The 21,281-nt window shown below is 34.1% G+C and overlaps 1 protein-coding gene across 4 annotated transcripts in view; it reads right to left on the bottom strand.

Annotated features, from left to right (window-relative positions):
* LOC115629805 (solute carrier family 41 member 2) overlaps positions 1-21,281 on the bottom strand; it is a 51,161-nt gene that overhangs the window by 5,330 nt on the left and 24,550 nt on the right. For 3 of the 4 annotated variants that reach the window (XM_030526370.1, XM_030526371.1, XM_030526372.1), the window contains one exon: positions 2,813-3,138. In XM_030526370.1, coding sequence (XP_030382230.1) covers positions 2,813-3,138 — 326 coding nt within the window. Of the gene's footprint in view, positions 1-2,812; positions 3,139-6,986; positions 8,136-21,281 lie in introns of those variants that run through there. The other variant, XM_030526368.1, reaches the window with a different exon arrangement.

Below are 21,281 nucleotides of genomic sequence, written 5' to 3'. Positions count from 1 at the left end.
TTGCAATTACTTTTTTTTCTATTTGAAAGACAGCGAAAAACAAGAAATATCTAGATGTGTATGTATACACAATTGTGTTCGCAATTGACTTATCAGTTAGTTAAAGTGTCCCATTTGTAAATTAAATAACGAAAAGTGCGATATTTTCTTGAAAGCTACCCTCCAATTTTGTTCGAACAAGATTTACGGATTCGAAAGTACAAGGCAGCATGTTTTTTTTTTTTTTTTAATGGAAAGCAATCAATCAATTAATAGCGGGGCAACTTCAATGTTTATTATGGCGATTAGAAATGAAGTACTCCCATTTATTAGTTTCATAAAGTGGGAAATAAATTATCGAATTATGATTAATTCAATTAAAAAAACAATTGGTCTTTGATATTGCATGTATGGTGTATTTTGTGGTCTTCTATCGTACATTGTCGTACTTTTAATAAATAATTGCTAATAAGTGCTTATATTGATATGACAGTTTTATAATTGAAGCCTATGATATGATTAGAGGCTGCAGTTGGAGCTTAAGTTGGCTTCGATGGTTAAGTGCTTCGTATGAGAAGCGCAGGGGAGAGCCGATCCTAAAATTTATTCAGAATAAATTATTATTTTTTTTTTTAAACTAATAGGTTGGCTTTTTCTGCTTTTCTGCCTAAACTAAAACTTCTTGTACAATATTGTGCCTGAAACCAAGCATAACAGTTTCAAATGGAAGGAAAGTCGTTTAGAGAGCTTAAAATTGGATACAATTTTGATTTGTTTCTATGATTATTTGATCGGAAATTCGTTGGTTTTAACCATCAACCACTTCCTATATGCCATTCGGCTGATTTGTCTTCGAATGACTATTACCTTTTCAGAAAATTGCCTCTGCCAATTAAAGGATATCGAAGCTTTTGAAGCTCCTTGTTTGAAGTTGTTCATGATGGTACAGATCATAGTATTGAGTCGGAAATGATTAATTTGAATAATATAAGTTTATTTTGCTAAATTATAAATGATGTGTTCTGGTTTTATTTTGAGACACACCTTCTACATATATGTGCTTTTTTTAAAAGTAAGAAGCTAGACCATATGAATCATCCTCATGAATATTGATCCAATGTTCCGTATTGGAACATCTATACACATAAAAAAATCAGAACGCTATCGGTAATCTCAGAATCTTAGTCAATTAGCAAAGTCATCTGCATACGTTTGTATTTGAATTTCATCATTTATGTCGGGCGTGGGCGCCTCAATCTGGTGTGGGGCCAGAGATGACTGGTTCATTGGAGTTTGGTCCAAAATCGGTGCTAATTGGCAGGCAAAGCGAAAACAACAACGCATAAAATAATAAGCAAGCACATAAAATGTACACAGAACAAAAAACAAAAAAACTTAGCACTGATCGATCCCCCCTGCTCGCCCCTCTGGAAGTATTTCTTGTTGGTTGTTGCTGTTGCTGCCGTTACTCTCGTGTAATTTTAATGAGCCCGAATTATTAAATTTTACAATTTAATTAGCCGGCATTTTATTGTCTCCGCTTTATCTTTATCTCTCACTATAGTATATACATATGCGCGCAATGTCAATGCGGCAATTTACGAGACTCAAGATTAATCAAAAAAAAAAAAAGAAGAAAAAAAACTTGTCTCCACGAAACCCTCAACTCGAGGGCAATGGAGCGCAGAAACAGCTCTCGGTTTTACAATTCTAATTTTGACCGTAATTGTTATTGCAAATGCAATAATTTTGTAACGGTTATTACCAACCAGCGATTCTATAATTACGATCCACTGCGGCTTGACAATATCTACTAGAGATGATAGTCGGCGGGAGAGCTGAATTGTTTTTTCCCCTCTAGCAACAAAAAGTTAATTTAAAATGAAATAAATAATAATAATAAAAAATAATGAAAGAATAATATACACATATGTATTTAAATAATATAACATAACAAGATCTTTTGTTATGACATAATATTAACGCTCAATAACTGGTTTAAGATATTAGCTGCTTTAAAATATTGGGAGGAGTTTTTTTTTGTTAAATAAATACTATTCTCCAAATCGTAACAGCAATAAGTTATATTTGAATTTGTCGACCGATCCTGCCAACTGAAGACGCCTCCTCATCCTTTTTCTTTACTAATGTTGCCAACTCTCTTCGTGATTAATAGCAAAAAGGGGTTTCACAGTAAGATTTCCGGTAATGCCTATGCAATACTTTCAAATGGTAAGCCTATTTGTTGAAGCAATTTCATACACATTCAGGTACAGTGATAAAGGATCGAATACATTTTTATTTCTGCATTACAAATACCTTACTAAAGAACACTTAAGTATACTTTTTTAAAAGATTTCTATAAAAAAACATTTAGTTTCCAAGATTGAATATAATTTCTACATAAAAAAGACGATTTACATGTTTCTTTGTTGGCTCAACAAATAGTACATAGTTTCGAAAGCATACATACTTTATGATAGTCATGACGAATTTTTAAAGCTGTGAATCGATTGCACGACTTTAACTGTAAAAGTATATATACTTGTATTCGATGTGTTTATGTTTGGGAAACTTTCTTATATTTTGAGCTATTATATTTATTCCCATTTTCGATTGAAATTAAACTATTCGTAGTTTTCATTCTGTTGCGGTTTCTGAAAATTTGGTTTGCCTTCGCACAAGTGAAATCAAAAGAAATGCGGAAAATTGCAAACAAATATGGCAATATTTTAGCTCCTTTATCGAGCAGTACCCCATCATTGTAATCATTGTAATTTCACACCAAATCATAAACAAGTGTGATCTGATTTAAAGAAATTGTTGTAATTACCTCGACACGGCCCAGCACAATACCAGCGCCAATGGTTCCAATGCCAGCGAGCAGAAAGGGTATAGAGACTTGTATGAGTATCGTGGACCATTTCTCCTGTTTGATGCCCGGCCGATTCAATGCCAATTTCTCTTCGGAGCTCCCATTGATGCCAGCAATGCTTGAGGCATCCGTTTGCAGGCCACCAGGGCCACCGCTGCCACCTCCACCACCACCGCCCGCCGCACCAGGATCCGGTTCTGAGGATGCTATGGACGTCGTGATGATTGAGCTTAGTGAACCAGTTGTCGAATATGGTTGGCCGGACAATTTCTCATTGTCGGGGTCTGTCAAGAGACAAAGAAAGAGAGAGAGAGAGTGGAGAAAAAAGAGAGAGGGGGAAATGTGTGAAAAATAGGTAATAAATAAGGCGCCAGTCATTTAATAATTTTTGGGATAAATGCATGCATATATACACATATATTTACATAAGAGTGCATTTGTATATATATATATATGTGTGTGTGTGTGGTGTGTGTCTGGGATGTGCTGCTAAATTTAGCAAGATTATGCAATTAGCAAAGCAATTAATTAGTAAAACTATAAATCATGGGGTGTGTGTGTTGTGTGTGTGGTGTGCGCCGCCATTGTCGCCAGTCGGGCTAACAAAATTTTGCACTTTACTTCCAAATAAACTTTGTACGAATTTTTTATATACACATTTCAATATATTCATTTTTTCACCATCTCATAATTAGCATTATTATTTGAATCCAATGTGGCGGTCGTCTGGGCGGCTTAAACAAGTTTTTGTTTTTGTTTTTGTTCGAACTTTTCTTTCGCCGCTTCTAGATAAGTAGTCAGCAGACGTTCTCCATAAACAATATACAAATTAACCCATTAATGTCACAATTTATATTCTAATTTTATTCATCTTTCAAAAGCGATACATTAAAGTATGACGATAGCAACTGAGTTCTTTTTATTTTAGTAGTGCAATCGAAATAAAAATAAAATCAATTGTTTTATATCGATTTGAACTGTCAACTCAATATAGATGATTAGACGCAACATCAGATGAAGATTAGAAATGTAATGTTTGGATCGAAATTTAGATTTTGCAACACACGTGCTTTACTTTCAGTTATTGGCAATTGGTTTTTGTCTTTTCAAGTATATTATCTTTTTTTTTAATAAAGATTAAAAGCTATTTTGAGAGAAACAAAAAGTCATATACAGAGCTTTCACTGTACTCGAAATTTGAAGAGACTAATAATTGGAAGCAATGGATATAAAAAAGAAAATAAACAAAAAACACCCTCTCAAGAAGATTATGCCAAGCAATTGTCTTTAGACGATGGGTATAAAGATATGTACATATAATGGCAGACACGACTACAACCATGCATTAATTAATAAACATTTTATATGTTTATCTTATAATAGAGTAGTGACACGAGACAAACAAACAAATGGAGACACTCAAATGGCAACATTTAAAAGCACACACAAAAAAAAATTAAACAAATAAAAGAACAAAATCCCATATTAGTCGGTCCAGGTGCAATTAAGGAACTCAAGCGAGCGTCTGGCATGATTCAATTCTGTGCTATTTTCGAACACTCATGAGGCATTATTTGACAAGTATTTGAAGCTTTATTTACTTTTGTATTTGGCGTGCTCGCTGTTTGGCAACAGAATAAAAAATTTAAGTGTGTGTGGGCAATGGTAAAAGTTTCAATGCACGAGCACGAGAATCTGTCGATTCGAATTATTCGCCCCAATTTCCTGTCAAGTATGAATTCTTGATGTTAATAGGAATTCTACTTTTGAGAGCGGTTGTTGCAGTCCATTGCAGAGATCACTCTTCTTCAGCACCATATATCTGGGATTAAGCAGTTATCATGGATATTACATATATTTCTTTGGAGAAGAAGAAATGGAAAGAACTCAACTATAATATGTTGGTCAAACTGATTGGGCTTATTGGAAATGTAGAATTCCCCGCCGAAATAAAGGTCTAGTGTGAATTGTTCATAGGTCGATTTAATTTTCTGATATCTGGGATTAAGCAGTTATCATGGATTTTAAATATATTTCTTTGGAGAAAAAGGAATGGAAAACGCCAAAATAAAGGTCTAGTGTGAATTGTTCATAGGTCGATTCAATTTTCTGATATCTGGGATGAAGAGTTATTATGGATTTTAAATATTTTTTTTTTTTTGAGGAAAAGGAATGGAAAGAACTCAACTATAATATGTTGGTCACACTGATTGGGCTTATTGGAAATGTAGAATTCCCCGCCGAAATAAAGGTCTAAATTGTGAATTGTTCATAGGTCGATTCAATTTTCTGATATCTGGGATGAACAGTTATCATGGATTTTAAATATATTTCTTTGGAGAAAAAGGAACGGAAAGAACTCAATTATAATATGTTGGTCACACTGATTGAGCTTATTGGAAATGTAGAATTCCCCCTACTGTGAATTGTTGATAGGTCGATACAATTGTTTGATATCTGGGATTAAGCAGTTATCATGGATTTAATATCCATATATTTTTTGAAGAAAAAGGAAAGGAAAAAAATGGGCGAATTTCCATCTGTTAAGCGTCCCATTTCTGGACAGATGACAAAAAAGTGGGTCACATACGATAACGTTCTGCGTAAACAATCGCAATCAGAGCTCGGTGAAGCAACTCCAACGATGTCCAGGCCAGGACTAACAGTTGGGAAGATTTTTCTGTGCAGTTGGGGGATCCTTGATCTGAATTCGGACCTCCACTGTCAACATTTAAGCAATTTTTAGCTAGAGATTGGAAATAAATGACCAGAATCGGAGATGCTGGAGACGTGTTGCGCTGTTCCAATGCACCTACCGTATAGTTCAGATCTGGTGCCGGATCTGCATTCATAGGAAAATTTATTCACGAAAATCTATTGGTCGACCTTATCTGCAGCAAGGAACAGAATTATAAGCTATACTCAAAAGAGCAAAAAGTCATTGAAAGAAATATAATATTTGAAAATATGCTAAGAAAAATACATTAATTTTTCCCCCCAACCTAATTTATACATCAATAATGTAAATATAAATGGTGCTGTGGTGCCTAAGAATCGTGCCTTGATATTTGTGTTCATATGGAATATGTAAAAACTTGGAAGTATGTGTATAGTATAGTATGTGTGTGGATAAGAAATTTGATTTCAATCGCCTTCTGTTTCCCACTTAAAAAATTATTGAAAGCAGTGCATAGGTATTGAGAAATGGAAAAAGTTTGTCTTGCATGCATTATGTGTGTGTATAGTATAAGTATAAAGCAAGGAATATGAAAAATGATCAATATAGTAATAATGTGACAGTAATCCTGAGGCAAGGGAACCTAACATATGGAGAACTAAACGATGTTGAAGGCATAATACAATTATGAATATCGAAGGATATAGCCACATAATTAAATAGCTCTTAGAAATTGACTTGATATTGAAGTGACTTCGCAAGAGAAGCGCAGAGGAGGGCTGTGTTTTAAAAATTGTTGCCCAAAATGACTTCGCTTAAGTGCTTCGTATGAGAAGCGTAGAGGAGGGCAGTGTTCTTAATTTAATATTATAGAGTCGCCTATATTAGTTTATTATATGAAAAAGGTAAGGTAACGAGGCAACGCTGTGGCTAATTAAGGGCTGTAACTTCAAATAATAAGCTCCTGAGTATCAAATCATATATTTAAGCAGCTCTTATCTTGAAATTTGAGACGATTTCTTCTATTGGTACTTAAGCATAGAAATATGTACCATTTGTAACATATAGTAATAAATCTAGTAATTCGAATGGGAACATCTTGATTTCTGACACTTTCCTTACCTTTAAATCACACTTTGTGCCTTCAAAGAAACAAAAAAAATATGACTGCCCTGGCATACAATACTTATAAGTACATTCCACTCGAAAATCTATAGAAACTTTTCATTATGTACGAGTATACCTATGTATATATCCACAGATGTATCGGTTGTAATTACCTTACGCAACACAAGCATATAGTACCTGTATGTTTGTGTTCCCAATGCCAGCTGCCAACTGTACGATAATTGTTGAATGTACGGCGGAGTACTACGAGTACTTAGGTATACCCAAAAGTATCAGTATTCTGTACTTTTGTACTATTGTATATATATTTCTTTCGGGACCACTCACCGTTTCCGTCGTAAATAGTAAACAATTTGTATTTATCATCCGAAGAAGCAACATCATCTAATGGTGTTGTTGTTGTCAAGGTGGACACTTGTTGTTGGTATGAGGGTGTTATTGTCGTGTTGCTATTCTTGTTATTTGTATTACTATTATTGTTGTTGTTGTAGTTGCTGATATTGATAGTTGTTGGTGTTGGTGTTTGTGTTGATGGTGGTAGTGTATTACGATATTGTCCATGAGGCACCCCATTGTTGCTCGTGTAGGATGTTGAAGTTTTTGAAGAATCTACGCTTCTCAGATCGGATGGCAGACGTCGCACATTGAGCGGAGAGAGTGAGCTGTTGTTGTTGTTGTTGGTATTTGTTCGCAACTTCATCTGGTTTGGTATGTCGATTGCATCCTGAGCAGTTGTTGCTGTGCTCGCGGTTGTGACTGTCGTCGGGTTAGTGGATAGTGGTGGTGTTGGTGTTGGGAGGGGGGAACTCGCATTGGTTGTGTTTATGGATGTTAGTGTAGGAATGGATATGGTTGTTGCTGTTGTTGTTGTTGTTGTTGTTGGTGGTGGTACTGGGAATGTTGTATTCTGTTGTTGCATGTTCGATTCGTTTGGCGGCGACATTTTTGCATTTGTTACCGTGGTGTGTGGTTTGTGGTATGTGTTGTATGTTGTGGTTGATTGTTGTGTTTTATATTGCTTGCTGAGTATTTATAATTATTGTTTAATTGAACAACATAAATTCATAAACTGAAGCATAAGAAAACACGCATATACGCATATACCTTCTCTATATATATTTGTGTATATTAAACTAATTGAACTTGCTGTTTTTTTGTTTTTTTTTGTTTTTGTTTTGTTTAGTTATGCTTTAATTTCTTTTGTTTTTCTTTGCTTGCCTCGCGTGGTGCGCACTAAACTTGCAGGCGGCTATACGAACATAAATCAAGTGCAATTGGTTGTTATTGGAATAATATTTGGTTTTTTCATAATTTGCCACAAGGAGAGAGCAAATCGTTGCCAGTAGAGTTGCACTATTGTTTTCGTTTTCTTTTTGTTTTAAAGGAATAAATATTATAATTAACTAGAAATAAACGCACGAGAGAAACAATAAAACAAAAACAATAATTGGAAATATCACACAATTTGTTGATGTTATTGTAGAATTAGAAAACTATGCTCATAAATAAATAAGTTTAAAGCGTAATACAAATGTTATGGAAAATATTGACTCAAATGCGAGTTTTGTAAAACTTTTACACCTTTTTTTTGTAATATTATTAACTTTTTGTAGTTTGTTTTTTTTTTGTTTTTGTTTTGCTTTGGAATGTATTAAAATAAAAGAATTGAAAAAAATTGAAAAAGACAAAACGTTTCGTTTACATTTTTAATACGTGAGGTGTTGTTTGTTTGTGTGTGTGTGTGGGTGTGTGTCTGTGTCTGTGTGTGTGTGTGTGTGTGTGTCGTACGTCGGCGTCGTCGTCGTCGTCCTTGTGCGCTGAGTTCGCCGTCCAGTTCGTCGGTGTCGCGTCTTTGCTTGCGTTCGTCGTGTCTTTGGAGGAGGAAGGGCAGGAGTGCAGCTTAGTCACCGGACCGTTGATATGGCTGCAAACAACAACAACGAATGATGGACGTTGTAGTTTCTTTTTTCTTTTGTTTGTTTATTCATTGTAAGTATTTGTACAATTGTTGTATATATTGTTTAGAATGGATTAAAATAAACAAATAAAAGATAGGCATTTACTAAAAATAAACGCGACAGAAATCAATGGAAGGCAACAACCTTTGGTATTTAAAAAACAAATTCAATTCTGGATATGAATAAAAAATATACATATACGTACTTATATATAATACTTAATATATAAAGATCGCAGAGCTTGGTGTGTTTGTTATATGTGCATATAAATCAGTCAAAAATATATATATTCAATATATCACAAACATTGCAGTTGATAAGAAATGCAAGTGTTCCGGATATTGTTTTCAAAGTTTCATATGGCGACCCCACTTTAATAATGTTTTAATACCTTATATTCGACAGCTTAAAGAGTTGATGAGAAATTCTAAGCGCGAAATATACGTAACAGGTCCCAGGTCAGCACGATGAGCAAAATTGATATACACACGTTCGTCTGTATGAACATTAAGAACTTTTCCACTATAACACATAGGAATACACAAACTTGTTTACAAGCTACATATAGTCTTATTACTTTATATGTTTATATTTAAAATAATATAAATGAAAACTCTTGCTACTAAAAACCATTCTATTTATTTTCGTATCGCAACCAAATTTGATGAGAAAGAACAAGGCGCTCTTCCTTAACTCTACAGCTTCTACAGAAATCTTAAGATGGGATGCCAAGCTAGCCGAAGGGCAAATTATATTCCCCCACCGGGTCAGTGGCGTTAATTAGATATTATTGTAATTTGATTAGATTTCTCCTTCTCAGGCTTATCTAGCTTATAAGATGCTTTTTATAATTTTTATATATTTCCTAAGTCGACAGTCAATGTTTGCTGACATAAATAAATAAATACTTGTAAAATAATAGAAAATAAGTCTGGCAGCGTATCTAGCTAAAGGATGGTGGTTCCCCACCACTGTGGAAAATTCAACCCTTTTTCTGTTTTTATAAACAAGTTTTATTTTTCCTTTGCCTGTGTGTGGTTGCGGTTCAAAAGCCTAAAGGAGACACGGGCCAATACCAATACCCTTTCCCTCGCCAGGTCATCATTAGTGCAGTTTTTAGCAGGTAGTAAAGATTACTCATTAAATAGACGTTAATAAAAAAGGTTGACCATCAGGAGTGCAACATTTTTTTTTCAAATTTTCAGACCCCATTTCTTGCAGTTACCATATGTTTTGAAAAATCATTTGTACAGCACTTCCTTGGTTGCTCGAGAACATATTTAATTGCTTTTCAATTTGAATATTTTAAAGGTAATATCAATATTTGGGCATTTGTTTTTATCAGCATTTATTGGAAGCGCTAATCTGTGTGTATTTAACCGGATTTTAAGGTTAAGAACCTGCTGATCACACACATCCCCACACACACACACTCACACACACACACTGCTAAGTTTTGCTTCACTCTACTGGCACCGTGGCCGATGATGTTGTTGCTGCCTTTGCCGTGCCGGGCACGCGGCATACTGATGCCCACAACAACAACAAAAACAACAGCAGTGAATTACAATAACAAGCACGATGCTGCCGCCTGTTTCTGTTACCGTTTTGTTGTTTCTTGTTTTTGGTTTTTATTATTTTTTTTTTTGCCAGCACTCGCATTTGATTTCGATTTTTCAAATGTTAACTGGTTTTAATGTCTCTTTCCGCTGCTCGCTGCTTGTTGTCTGCTTTGATTTTCATTTAGTCTCACTCGAATTTGATTATGAATTTTGTATTTTTGCAGCATCAGGGAGCAAGTTTGGACACTTGCACTTCAGCCCACACACACACACACGCACACACACACAAATTTTTGTGTTTTTTTTTTTTTTAATGACAACAAACGACTAAAGTGTTGAACGCAACAGTAAAAACCATTTTAGTGAACGGTCCCACAAATAACACAAGAAGGATTTTACTTTCCAAAGCCAATTTTTGTAAGTGTATAAAAGAAGTTTGTGTGCAAATTATTTGCAAAGATTCCTTTATGTGAGTAGGGGTTCCTGTGCAACACTTATTTAATAAGGGAAAGTGCCTGTGTTATTTATTTAAGTTTGATTATTCAGCTAGTTTTGTGCTTTCACCTCAAAATGTACATAATTCCAATACAGTTTCGAAATGTATTTAAATAAGTTATACCACAGTTTTGGTTAAAGGCATTTACTTCTTCATTGCTTGCATATGCTTACGAAGACTGGCAGATTTGATTAAAATCAAAGATCTACATTTTTCAACTTTGAAAACGACTTGAATCAAATAAATTGTGGTTTAACTACCCAGTTAAGGTCGACTTAGTGCGATTTTACTGTACAAGCACACACACACTTAACCAGTTTTGGCAGTGGCATGCGCCATGGAATGTGTGCTAAAGCTTCTTATTGGCAGCAGCCAAAGAAACAAAAAATCGAACAGAGTGAAAAAGTTGCAGTTGACGACATTTCGGCGACATTTTCAAGTTTACAACACGCATCGAGAGGAATTTTTATGGCGACTTTTCACAACAGCATCGATAAGGTCTTGAGGTGTTTTCATCCACAGCAGCAGCAACAACAATAACAGAAGCGGTAGCCGAAATTCAAAATTCATTCAACTTCAATATAAAATCAAAGTGAGCGCAACACTTGGCGTATACGTAACATGCTGATAATCTTTAGAACGCGTGGCTAAATCTTCAGAGACACTTGAACTAAGTATATGTATATGTGGACTCCGCATCGCATACAACATTTGTGAAAAAGCTATCAAGCAGGCAATAAAAACTCAATCACTCAGTCAATCAAGCAGCTTGCGATTCCAATTCAATTTAACTGATAATGAAAAACTCAATGCCAAGTTTAATGCAATTTTATCGGCCAAATCAAAGGCTATAGCTGCACATGGACACATAACCACTTCAGTCTTAACTTAGACATGTTGCAGTTGTTGCTAACATTGTTGTTGTTGGTGTCGTAGCTGCTGTTGTTGACCAACAAAGGCCACATATTGAATTTTGAGCAGCTTGCCAACACAGTTTTTCCACATGACGATAAGATTAAAAGTTGTGGCTAAATAAACAACAACAACAGCAACAATAACATCACCTCAAACAAGTAATTGAAATGTGTTGATTTATATGGTTGTGTGGGTGTGTGTGTGTGTGTGTGTGTCACAACAAAAATAGCTTTAAGCAAGCCAAACTTATGCGCAATCTCTTGGAAAAAAATACGCATTACGTATACGCCACATTGCAGCATGAAGCATTTTGACGATTAAGTTAGTTTGCCTGTGTCCCCCATAGAGGATCAGACTTAAAAAATAAACGAGTATTTGTTGCGGAAGAAGTTCAGCTGGCATTCAGTTGGAATTATAGAAATCAAGGAATTAACTTACAAATTAAAAAATAATTAAATTCACAAACCAATAACTAGTATGAAAAAAATAGCTCTTTTGTTGTTTCAGGCTTGCTTACCAAATTCAACATTTGAATATTTTTTTAAAAATATATTTATAGTTGATATAAAAAAATGGTAAGCCCATTTAATTTTGCGAGCAAAATTACATTTGTTTGTCGAATTATTTTCATTTGAATGCTTAATTATCAAAAAGAATATTAAGAAATATATTAGGTGTTTGTTCTTCCAACTGGTTAATTGCTTGCCTTTTTTTTTATTACTTAAATATTTAAGCTCATTAATTGCCAGATTAGCGCAAGTATTACAATGCGATAAATTGCAAGATTTACGGTTTCAAATATGTTTTATAAATAACTGAAAAATCCCATCGCAAATGAGGTCAACAAATTGACAGTGCGGCTTAAAACAGTTTTAAGGTAAGAAAAACATTGGATTAATGTTCCCACAAAAAGTGCAGTTCCATAGTTAAGGGTGTTTTTTAAAGGTATATGAAATTCCAAACACATTTATTTGAAAGTCAAATGTAAAACATTAATTACATAACTTTAGTTTGTACTAAGCTGATCCACTTAATCGGCGACTTATTTAAGTATTCCTAATGTTTAGTTCCAGTTAATTATTCTCAAAAGCCATTGACTTAATTTTTATGACTAAAATCGGTTTTGTTGTTTAACAGCGAATGTTGCTAATGTAGAGAAAGAGATATTCGGGTTCTATAACAATTTCTATTCTATGATTTGATAGTTCAATTTGTATCGTAAATTCCCCCTTACGGATTTACCCATACGAGTGCATGTAAATCGATCTATTTGGAGTAAGAAGTCGACTCATTGATTGCCCTAAAAGATGTGAATTATTTTTTCTGGTAATAAGGATATTTTATATAATAAGATACGGCAAACAATACATATTTTGCATACGAAAGAAAGTCCTTTAGATCTTTAATAGTAAGTATACATATGTAGCAGCAGTTACTAAATATTTATATATTTACAGTGGAGGTGCAAATTGGACTGCACTGCACTTTTTATGCAAAGGAACTAAATTAAATTCTCCCCAAAAAGGTTGGATAAGGGAGCCAGAATACTCTTTAAGTACCATTGGAAGGAGAGTATAAGATGTTAAAGAATTTATAAAAGGAAGCACACAACCGAGTATAAATAATAAAAGATATGAGGATAAGAGACGAAGGAACAAGTTAATTAAAAGCTTGTTCGAAGGCAGCAAAGAAATTGAACGTTTTGAGCTCAACAAATTATAGAGCTGATTAGGATCCTGTGCGCAGTGTATCGTGCAATGGGCAAGGTATAGGAGAAAGTTTGATTTGGAAAAATCAAAAGATGAAATAATGTTTGGACCCACAGTGCTCTGGCCTGGAATTGTTTCCTTCTCTAGTGAGGTGGTCGGTCTGCCATTTGCCGGAGCTGTCAATTGTCGGATGTCAGTTGGAAATTTCAAGTTCAGTGTCAATAGATAAAATAGTTTATGGGGGCTTGCGAAGCTAAGCAGCGAAGCCAGCAACTACAACAACGAAGCGTAAGTCAAATAAAAAACGTTGACGCTAACGCCAGCGTTGACGTCGGCGTCTGCGTCGACAACAACAGTGACGGCGATGACGACGGTGTCGACGCTGCTGCTGCTGCTGCTGCAATGCTTTGTACATTTTATTGCCCAAACTGCAGGCGCAAGTGTTGGTGTTTGTTGCCGTTGTTGCTGTTGTTGTTGTTGCTGTTGTTGTTGTTGTTGTAGCAGCGCAAGTGCAGTTAAATTGAATTTCGTTTTTCAATTAAACAACTGTTATTGCTATTGCAGCGTTTTGTTGTTGCCACATAATGTTATGCTTTATTTTCTCAATTGCAATGCGGAACTTTGTGGGTTTAAGTGTTTGGATAATGATGATGACTGCTTCTACATGTACTTGTATATAAGTTTGTATATACAAGTATGTACATACATATGTATGTATGCACATGTATTGTAATTACTCTTGTGTCAATTATAATTGTCTATCTTTTGAGGCTTTGAGAATTTGTTTGTTTGATTTTTTTTTTTTTTTGCTGTAAATAATTCACAACACGTTTCTCCGACTGTCATTTAAATTTAAATGGGTCTCGATTATAGACAGACGGAAAACCCGTAAAGCCCGCAAACCCAGCAAGAACAACAACAATAAGTCGAGAATAAAAGCAATGAGCCCATCCAATAAACCTACGCTTATCGATAGACATGGAGCCCGAATAAAGCATTATTTTATTGCAAATTAGTCGGAGGGTAGGCACTGATGGTTTTATGTTTTAAGTGCCACACTAAACGCCTTTCACGACGTCTACATACGAATTCGGAGACGCAAAATAAAGTAATGGAACTGTGAATCAATGATAAGGTATTCCGAAGTTTTATAGATCCTACGAGTAAAAGGTTGCGGCAATTAGCTATCCGCCTAACAATTCTATTTATAAAGAAGGAAGCTAAAGAAGCTACTTGATACCTCAAGTTGTTGTTTATTTGTATTTATTTTCAATCGTTATCTGTTATTTAATGGCATATGCTATATACATATATGGAGATACACAAGGACTGAACACTTCACACACACTTCAAAGAAGGCGAAGGCAGTTCTATCTGCAGGCAAGGACATGGCGTTGGGATACAAGTGGACTGATTTGAGTTATAAGATCAAGGAAAAATGCTCGCATCTGGTAAAAAAGAACGAATTCTTTCATCAACATAATGCATCCATTCATTGCAGTGATCAACATCAATGAATTTAAGTTCCAAATGACTCCTTCTTCCTTGAAATACATATATGTATCCTTTGTCCAAGTTTGAAAAAAAAAACGCCGCGAGTGATTGCTATTTAGAGAAGCTCGTCATTTCTCTCTGTAAAGAAGGTATAGAAGCTATTGCACATTGCTGGAAAAAGTGCATCGAGCTGAAAGGGGACTATGTAGAGAAATAATCATAATTTATCGTTAATTGTTTGTGTGTTCGTTGCAAGGTCGAGTACTTGTGGAACTACTCTAAAAATGTGAAATCTAAAAATTAAATTTTTCGTTAGATACAGAATAGGAAAACGTGTTTTATATGCAAGAGTGCGATGTCTTAGATATTGTCCGGATATTGTGAAACCGGAATGATCTAATCTTATCGCTGGTATCAGAGAGCTAGAACTCATTTAAATATCTTTATTTGAGCAATCGAAATTCAGGGAAAAGAAGGTCGAGTTCACTACGAAGAAGTTAAAAAGAAGAAATAAATGATTTTTTAAAATATTACAATTATGAGGTAGAAATCTTCATTTAAATGTCACTTGACATCATTTGTTAGAAATCTAAGCTCACTACTTATAACATCGGGAAACCTTTTAATTGCCAAAGAGCAACCCTTTTATCAAGACTGAAAATGGCACGGGGCTAAAGAATAAATTATTACTTAAAAAAAAAAAGCGCCACAATCTTACATAGATTTATAAATACTTATAGTTGTGGCTTTCAGATAATATATGTATTATGTGTGTGTATGTGTCTATCATTAATCAGTTTAGCCAAGAAGTGGCGTTTATATAACCGGCAACGCGACGAGCTCAAGATAATCTCATAACAATTCAGTTTGACATTTAATTATTTTATACTATACTATACTATACTATACTATACTATACTCGTACGATGTACATATGTATGTTTGTAATGCTATGTAAGTAATGTGCGTGTGCTGTGCTCGCTGCTTGCTTGTCAAAGATTAGATAGCGAGCCGAATGCTTCAAAATGGAGAAAGGAAATCAAATAAAACAAAATGAAGAGAAATATTAAATTTAAAACGCGCAAATGGCAACAAAAGCATCCCATGAATGACTCAGGCGATTTGTACTAGAAGTGCAGCTGCAATTCCGAATTGCATTTCGGTGCCAATTTCAAAATTGTAATGCGATGATAAAAATTAACTCAATTGGAAACATTATATATACTACGATTCCGACTATGATGATGACAAATACACTTGCCACCTTTTTTATTTTTATACTCTGTTCACAGCTAAGAAGATTGTGTTATAAATTATTCATATTTTAAGTCTGTACCATGAGAAGGGTCGATAATTGTTCATCGATCTTTCCGTATGACTTCAAGAATGAGAAATCAGCGATAACTAACAAAATAAGCATCGGTAGATGGCTCCAATTAAAGCCTACTTCAAAAAAAAAGAGTAAATAATGGGCCTACTTATTAAATTATGTTAAAGAGTCAATAAATTATAATTTTAAAAAACGGTTAAAATTTGCTAAATCTTGGAGAGAGAGCCGACAAGCCTCTATGGCGACAGCCCCAGACGTTTATTTATAAGACTCAGAAAGTCCAGTGGATTGTGCGCGTTAATTTCCAAAACGTGCGCTAAATCTGAGACGCCTGCTAATTCCTATTTATTACGATTAAGTCGCGCTTGCTGTCCGCTGACAAATATACTTGTATATATATATATATATACATACATATGCATACGAGTATGTTTGTACGTTGGTATGTCTATCTATCTAGTTCCCAGGCTTCATTAAAAGCCGCGCTTAGGTTCGCTTGAATGCAAAATACAAAATAATGATAATAAAAACAAAGCGTTTCGTGTCTTGGCTGCATAAATCGCACTAATTTCTCAACGGCAAGCAAACATTTAATTTAAATAAAATTTAAATTGCATAAATTAAACGTTGTATCGTCTATGTGTGCCGGACTCTCAATTCTGAGGACAGGCGAACTGATGGCAAACTGAGCTCAGCAGCTTCCATAGATAATTCTCTAAATTTGTTCGATCTAGTTTAAAAATAAACTTTTCCATCGAAACCATGAAATCTAAAACTAAACACCGAAGGAAATTCAAATTTATCCTTTAATTATCGTATTGAATTGTTTGAATTGTCAGTGTTTTTCTTAAGACAAATTATTATTTATATTCAAATTTGAATAATAATAATGTAAAGCAAGTTTCTTAAATTTTAAATCAAAAGTGCCTTAGGCTTTTAAAAAATTAGATGATTAGTACCCACAATAAATCGGAGACCTGAATAATATTTAATTAATTTAAAAAAATCATATTTTAGATCTGGTTCACTAGGCCGCACAGCTCTGCTTTTGTATTGTGCATATAGGAATGCTGTTGAGGTAGGTTGCTGATTGGATAGATATTAATCGGTCAACATGACGGCTACGCAATTTGTAGAATTTCTGTCGCTATAACTAATTGGACGCTGCATAACTACAGGCGCGGAAGAACAAAATTAATTGACTTTGAATTCGTAAAATTTTCCTACAATCTGATAAAAATGTTGACCCATTTAAGCTGTCAATGTTAGCCTAATTAATTGTTTAAAAATACAAATTAATATAAAAAACAAATACTAATTATGCATTTCTATAGAAATTCAAAATTAAATTTTTGTTAAATATATTTATTTTTGTATTATATTGGCATTTTATTTTATTTTTTTTCTTTTTAATTTGGTCAACAAATGTACAATATTTGTTGCCAAATAAATAAATACAATGGCAAAACAATAAAAACAACAACAGCAGCACAAAAACATTGACGCTCTTCTGATGACGCAGATGACACACAACTGTGATTGCTTTCCATTTTGTGCTCGCTTTTATTATTTATTTTTTTAATTTGTTAGCATTTCATGCAGTTTTATGAATGGGCCACACAAATCAGCGACAAAAACAATACATATTGAACAGGTACCATATATAGTACATATATGTATGTACATACTCGTATATAGATACTATATGTAGACATACATATAAGTAAGTACACTTAGTTTGAGTGAATTGTTGGCCTATTTTGAAATCTAGATGGATGCATAGAGCTGGAGCTTAGAGTCACATGATCAGTAATTGATTAAAAAAATCGGCTGGGAATCGAGTGGTGCTTGCCCCAAACACAGCTGTGCTAAAATCGTTTCCCTTTCCTTTTTCTTTTAAAAAGAAAACATATATATTAATTACACGAAACTGGAACTGTATCGAATGTCATTCAACTTGACAAAAATCCAATAAATAACATATTATATGCATCAGAACGTGTGCTGGAGAAAACACCACATGTATATATATTATATACATATATATGCATGTTCAGAAGACAAATGCTATGCTACACTATGTCGTTTTAGAGGGCGTAACTAACTATATGCCACTTGCTGTTCATTTCATTTCATTTCATTGCCCGAAGATTGGAGTCAGTGGTGCGGAGTAAAAAAAAAACATTTCAATTCAAACAGGCAGAAATTTTTTTGTATCGTGCAAGACCCAATTATATATAAAATGTGAAAGAAAAAGGTAAATAATTATTTATTGACCCAATTCTTACAAAACACCATTAGGGGATTAAAAAGAATAGACTTCTCTTGTAAAATTATTTCTAAAATTCATAGACAAATTTAATACTGAAGATTTCTGCATCTTTCAAATAGATGCTTATATAATATATATATATATATATAGCTTCACACAACATACTCACAATTCTCTCCTGTTTCGATAAATACTATACGATATTTGTAAGATAAAGTGGGATGATATTTTTCAAGTTCTTAATAGAGAAATTTGAATGTTTCAAAAAACCAACAATTTCCTGCAATATAAGCATTCTTCTTACATTTCTTAAAGTGTTTCCTAAACTCGACCTCTTAGTGCATTCTGTCAAAACAGTCTTTAGAAGCAGTTTTCTAAGGAACTGAAAACTCAATTGCCAATATTCTAAATTCCAAAGAAATGTTGCTCTATCTTTCATACATTTTCAGCTTATTTTGGTGGAAACAATTTAATTATATTAAAAATTTTTCTAAACTTTTATAGTAGTAGAAATAATTGTCGTTTTTATTCAAAAATTATTTACTTTTCCAATTGGAAAAATAAAGTATTAAATACAATAAAAGTGTGTCGAAAAATTGTGTCCTTTAATGATTTACATTCTGTCATTATTTGCTGGCATACTTAAATAGAAATTATGTATTAAAATAAGTTCCGTAAATTAATATATTTGCACTAACATTTTTCTTAACTATTTTTTAAGTTATAGGCTTTTTATTTTCATAGTTGTCGAAATAATTTTTGGCAAAATCGAATTAAGGCAAATGTGCATACGAAATGCGTTACGAAAGGGCCTTACTCTACAATTTAAATCTCTGCAACTGATTCATTAACTGCACGCAGACGTTGCAAGCAAACAAAGAGAAACACACACACACAGAGAGAGGGAGAAAGAAAACTAACAACATTTTAAAGCTTGCTTTAAATTAACTTGGAAGGCGATCATCAGTCAGTGTTGTGCGGAGGCACGTGGCGGCGAGTGGCACGAGTTTCGTGCCATGGGAAAAACCTCGAACAAATGCCAAAGCCACGGAGTCATGGAGCTATGCAACCATGGAGGGTGTGCGTGTGCGTTTGTCCATAGAACTTGAGCAATTAGTGGCCATTTGTTTATGGCCGAAAGCGTTGGGAGCTGGAAGTGTGCCTTCGCTTTCCAACACTATAGTACATTTGACCGTGAAAATGAAACACCAGCAACATAAATGAATTAATTATTATTATTTCTTATGCTATTGTCTCTTACTCGAGCAAAACTGTATTATCTATGCATAGACAGACATACATGTATATACTATACATATATACACACACACTTGTAGTAACTGCTTTGTTTTTGTTTGTTCGCTTTGTCTCTTGCCTTCTTCGCTTCATTCATTTGCCTTAAGTTCAAGTTGCTATCCACCCTTTTTTTACTAGCCGCTTAAGGTTGCATATTTAATTTAAAAATATATATACATATGTATATATGCAAGTATGTATAGTATATACGAGTATTTATATATATTTTGTTTTAGCAAAAGCGCTTAACAAGAGCAACAACAACACCGTTTAATGTTTATGCTACTTCAAGGCATTTTAATGGACAGTTAATACGGTGTATTATTATTAATATTCTTTTTGTATTGTTTGTTGCAAGCAAAGTGCCTCACAATGAATTATTTTTATTGTTTTATTGCATGCATTGAACTAAACAGAAGTCGAAGGACAGCGGTTAAGAAGTTCAGTTCAAGTTCAAACGAGAGCTTCAATATTTATAAACTCTGTACCCTTCCTCCCCCCTCTCTATGCCCCACAGAGTTATATAAATAAAATAATGTTGCACGAATCGTTTTTGTGGCAGTTATACGATTTTGATGACACTACAGAATATCTCGAGGCACTGCTGAGAATGTTCTCTACCTTGTTTACGATTCTAAGATGGATTGTTGCACCGATTAGTCCTATGACAGCTTTATCATATAGTGGCCAAGATTTTTTGCTACTACAAAATATCTTAAGACAATATAAAAAAACTCATAGCTATCAGATTTGCTTAAAGATATCTAAAAAAAAACGAATAAAGCTATCACATTAAGACTGATTTCTTCGCCAGCTGGCAGCTATATAAAGTAATGACTGAATCAGTGCTCAGTAATAAACTTGATTTGCATAAGAATTAGACGACTCTACGTACAAAGTTTGGTGTTCCTAGCTGTTTTGGTTCAAAAGCTGTCAGTGTTCATACAGACAGACGGACGGAGAGAGCATGTAATATACCCACAACATTAAGTCTTCCTCCTGCCTGTTATATACATACATGCTTTCTTTAACCCATTGCATATAGCATATAAAAAGTACAATGAGCGTTAGTTTATTTAATACCGACGCATGTAATCAGTACCGTTCAAAAGGTATGAGTGTCTCGAACTCTGAAACTTTAGGACATTGAAACACTCAACTTTTTCAAACAGAGAACAAGTTTGTGTCCGTTAAAAAAAAACAGTTTTTTTTACCATTTAGTTGCATGACATATGTTTCGTAATAAATCAGTGTAAGATCTGCTCGCTAACTCGCTTTTCATATTCAACAATCTTTTTAAGTTTTTTTTTTTTTTTGATTAGACTTCGTTACATGAGTAACAACGGATTTTTTGCCTGATGAGTTCATAAAGTGCACAACAAATACTACTTGTACTTCTATAACTCTTTATTGGTAAGCAGCGCATTACAATTTGGATACAAGTTTGCTTTGATGGAATAAATGAGCACAAAATGGTTTTGGAAAATTAGAGCCCCCAAAGGGGGAAAGAGACTTCACAATTTGTTTGAAGAAATTGTAAATTTGAGGGTTTTGGGGGTTTTAGGAAATTTACCTTCATGGCTGATCTAT

Source organism: Scaptodrosophila lebanonensis, unplaced genomic scaffold (assembly GCF_003285725.1).
Source record: "Scaptodrosophila lebanonensis strain 11010-0011.00,11010-0021.00 unplaced genomic scaffold, SlebRS2 tig00000165-arrow-arrow-pilon, whole genome shotgun sequence".
Classification (NCBI taxonomy): Eukaryota; Metazoa; Arthropoda; class Insecta; order Diptera; family Drosophilidae; genus Scaptodrosophila; species Scaptodrosophila lebanonensis.
The sequence above is the reverse complement of the archived record's forward strand: the minus strand, read 5'-3'. Positions and strand labels throughout refer to the sequence as shown.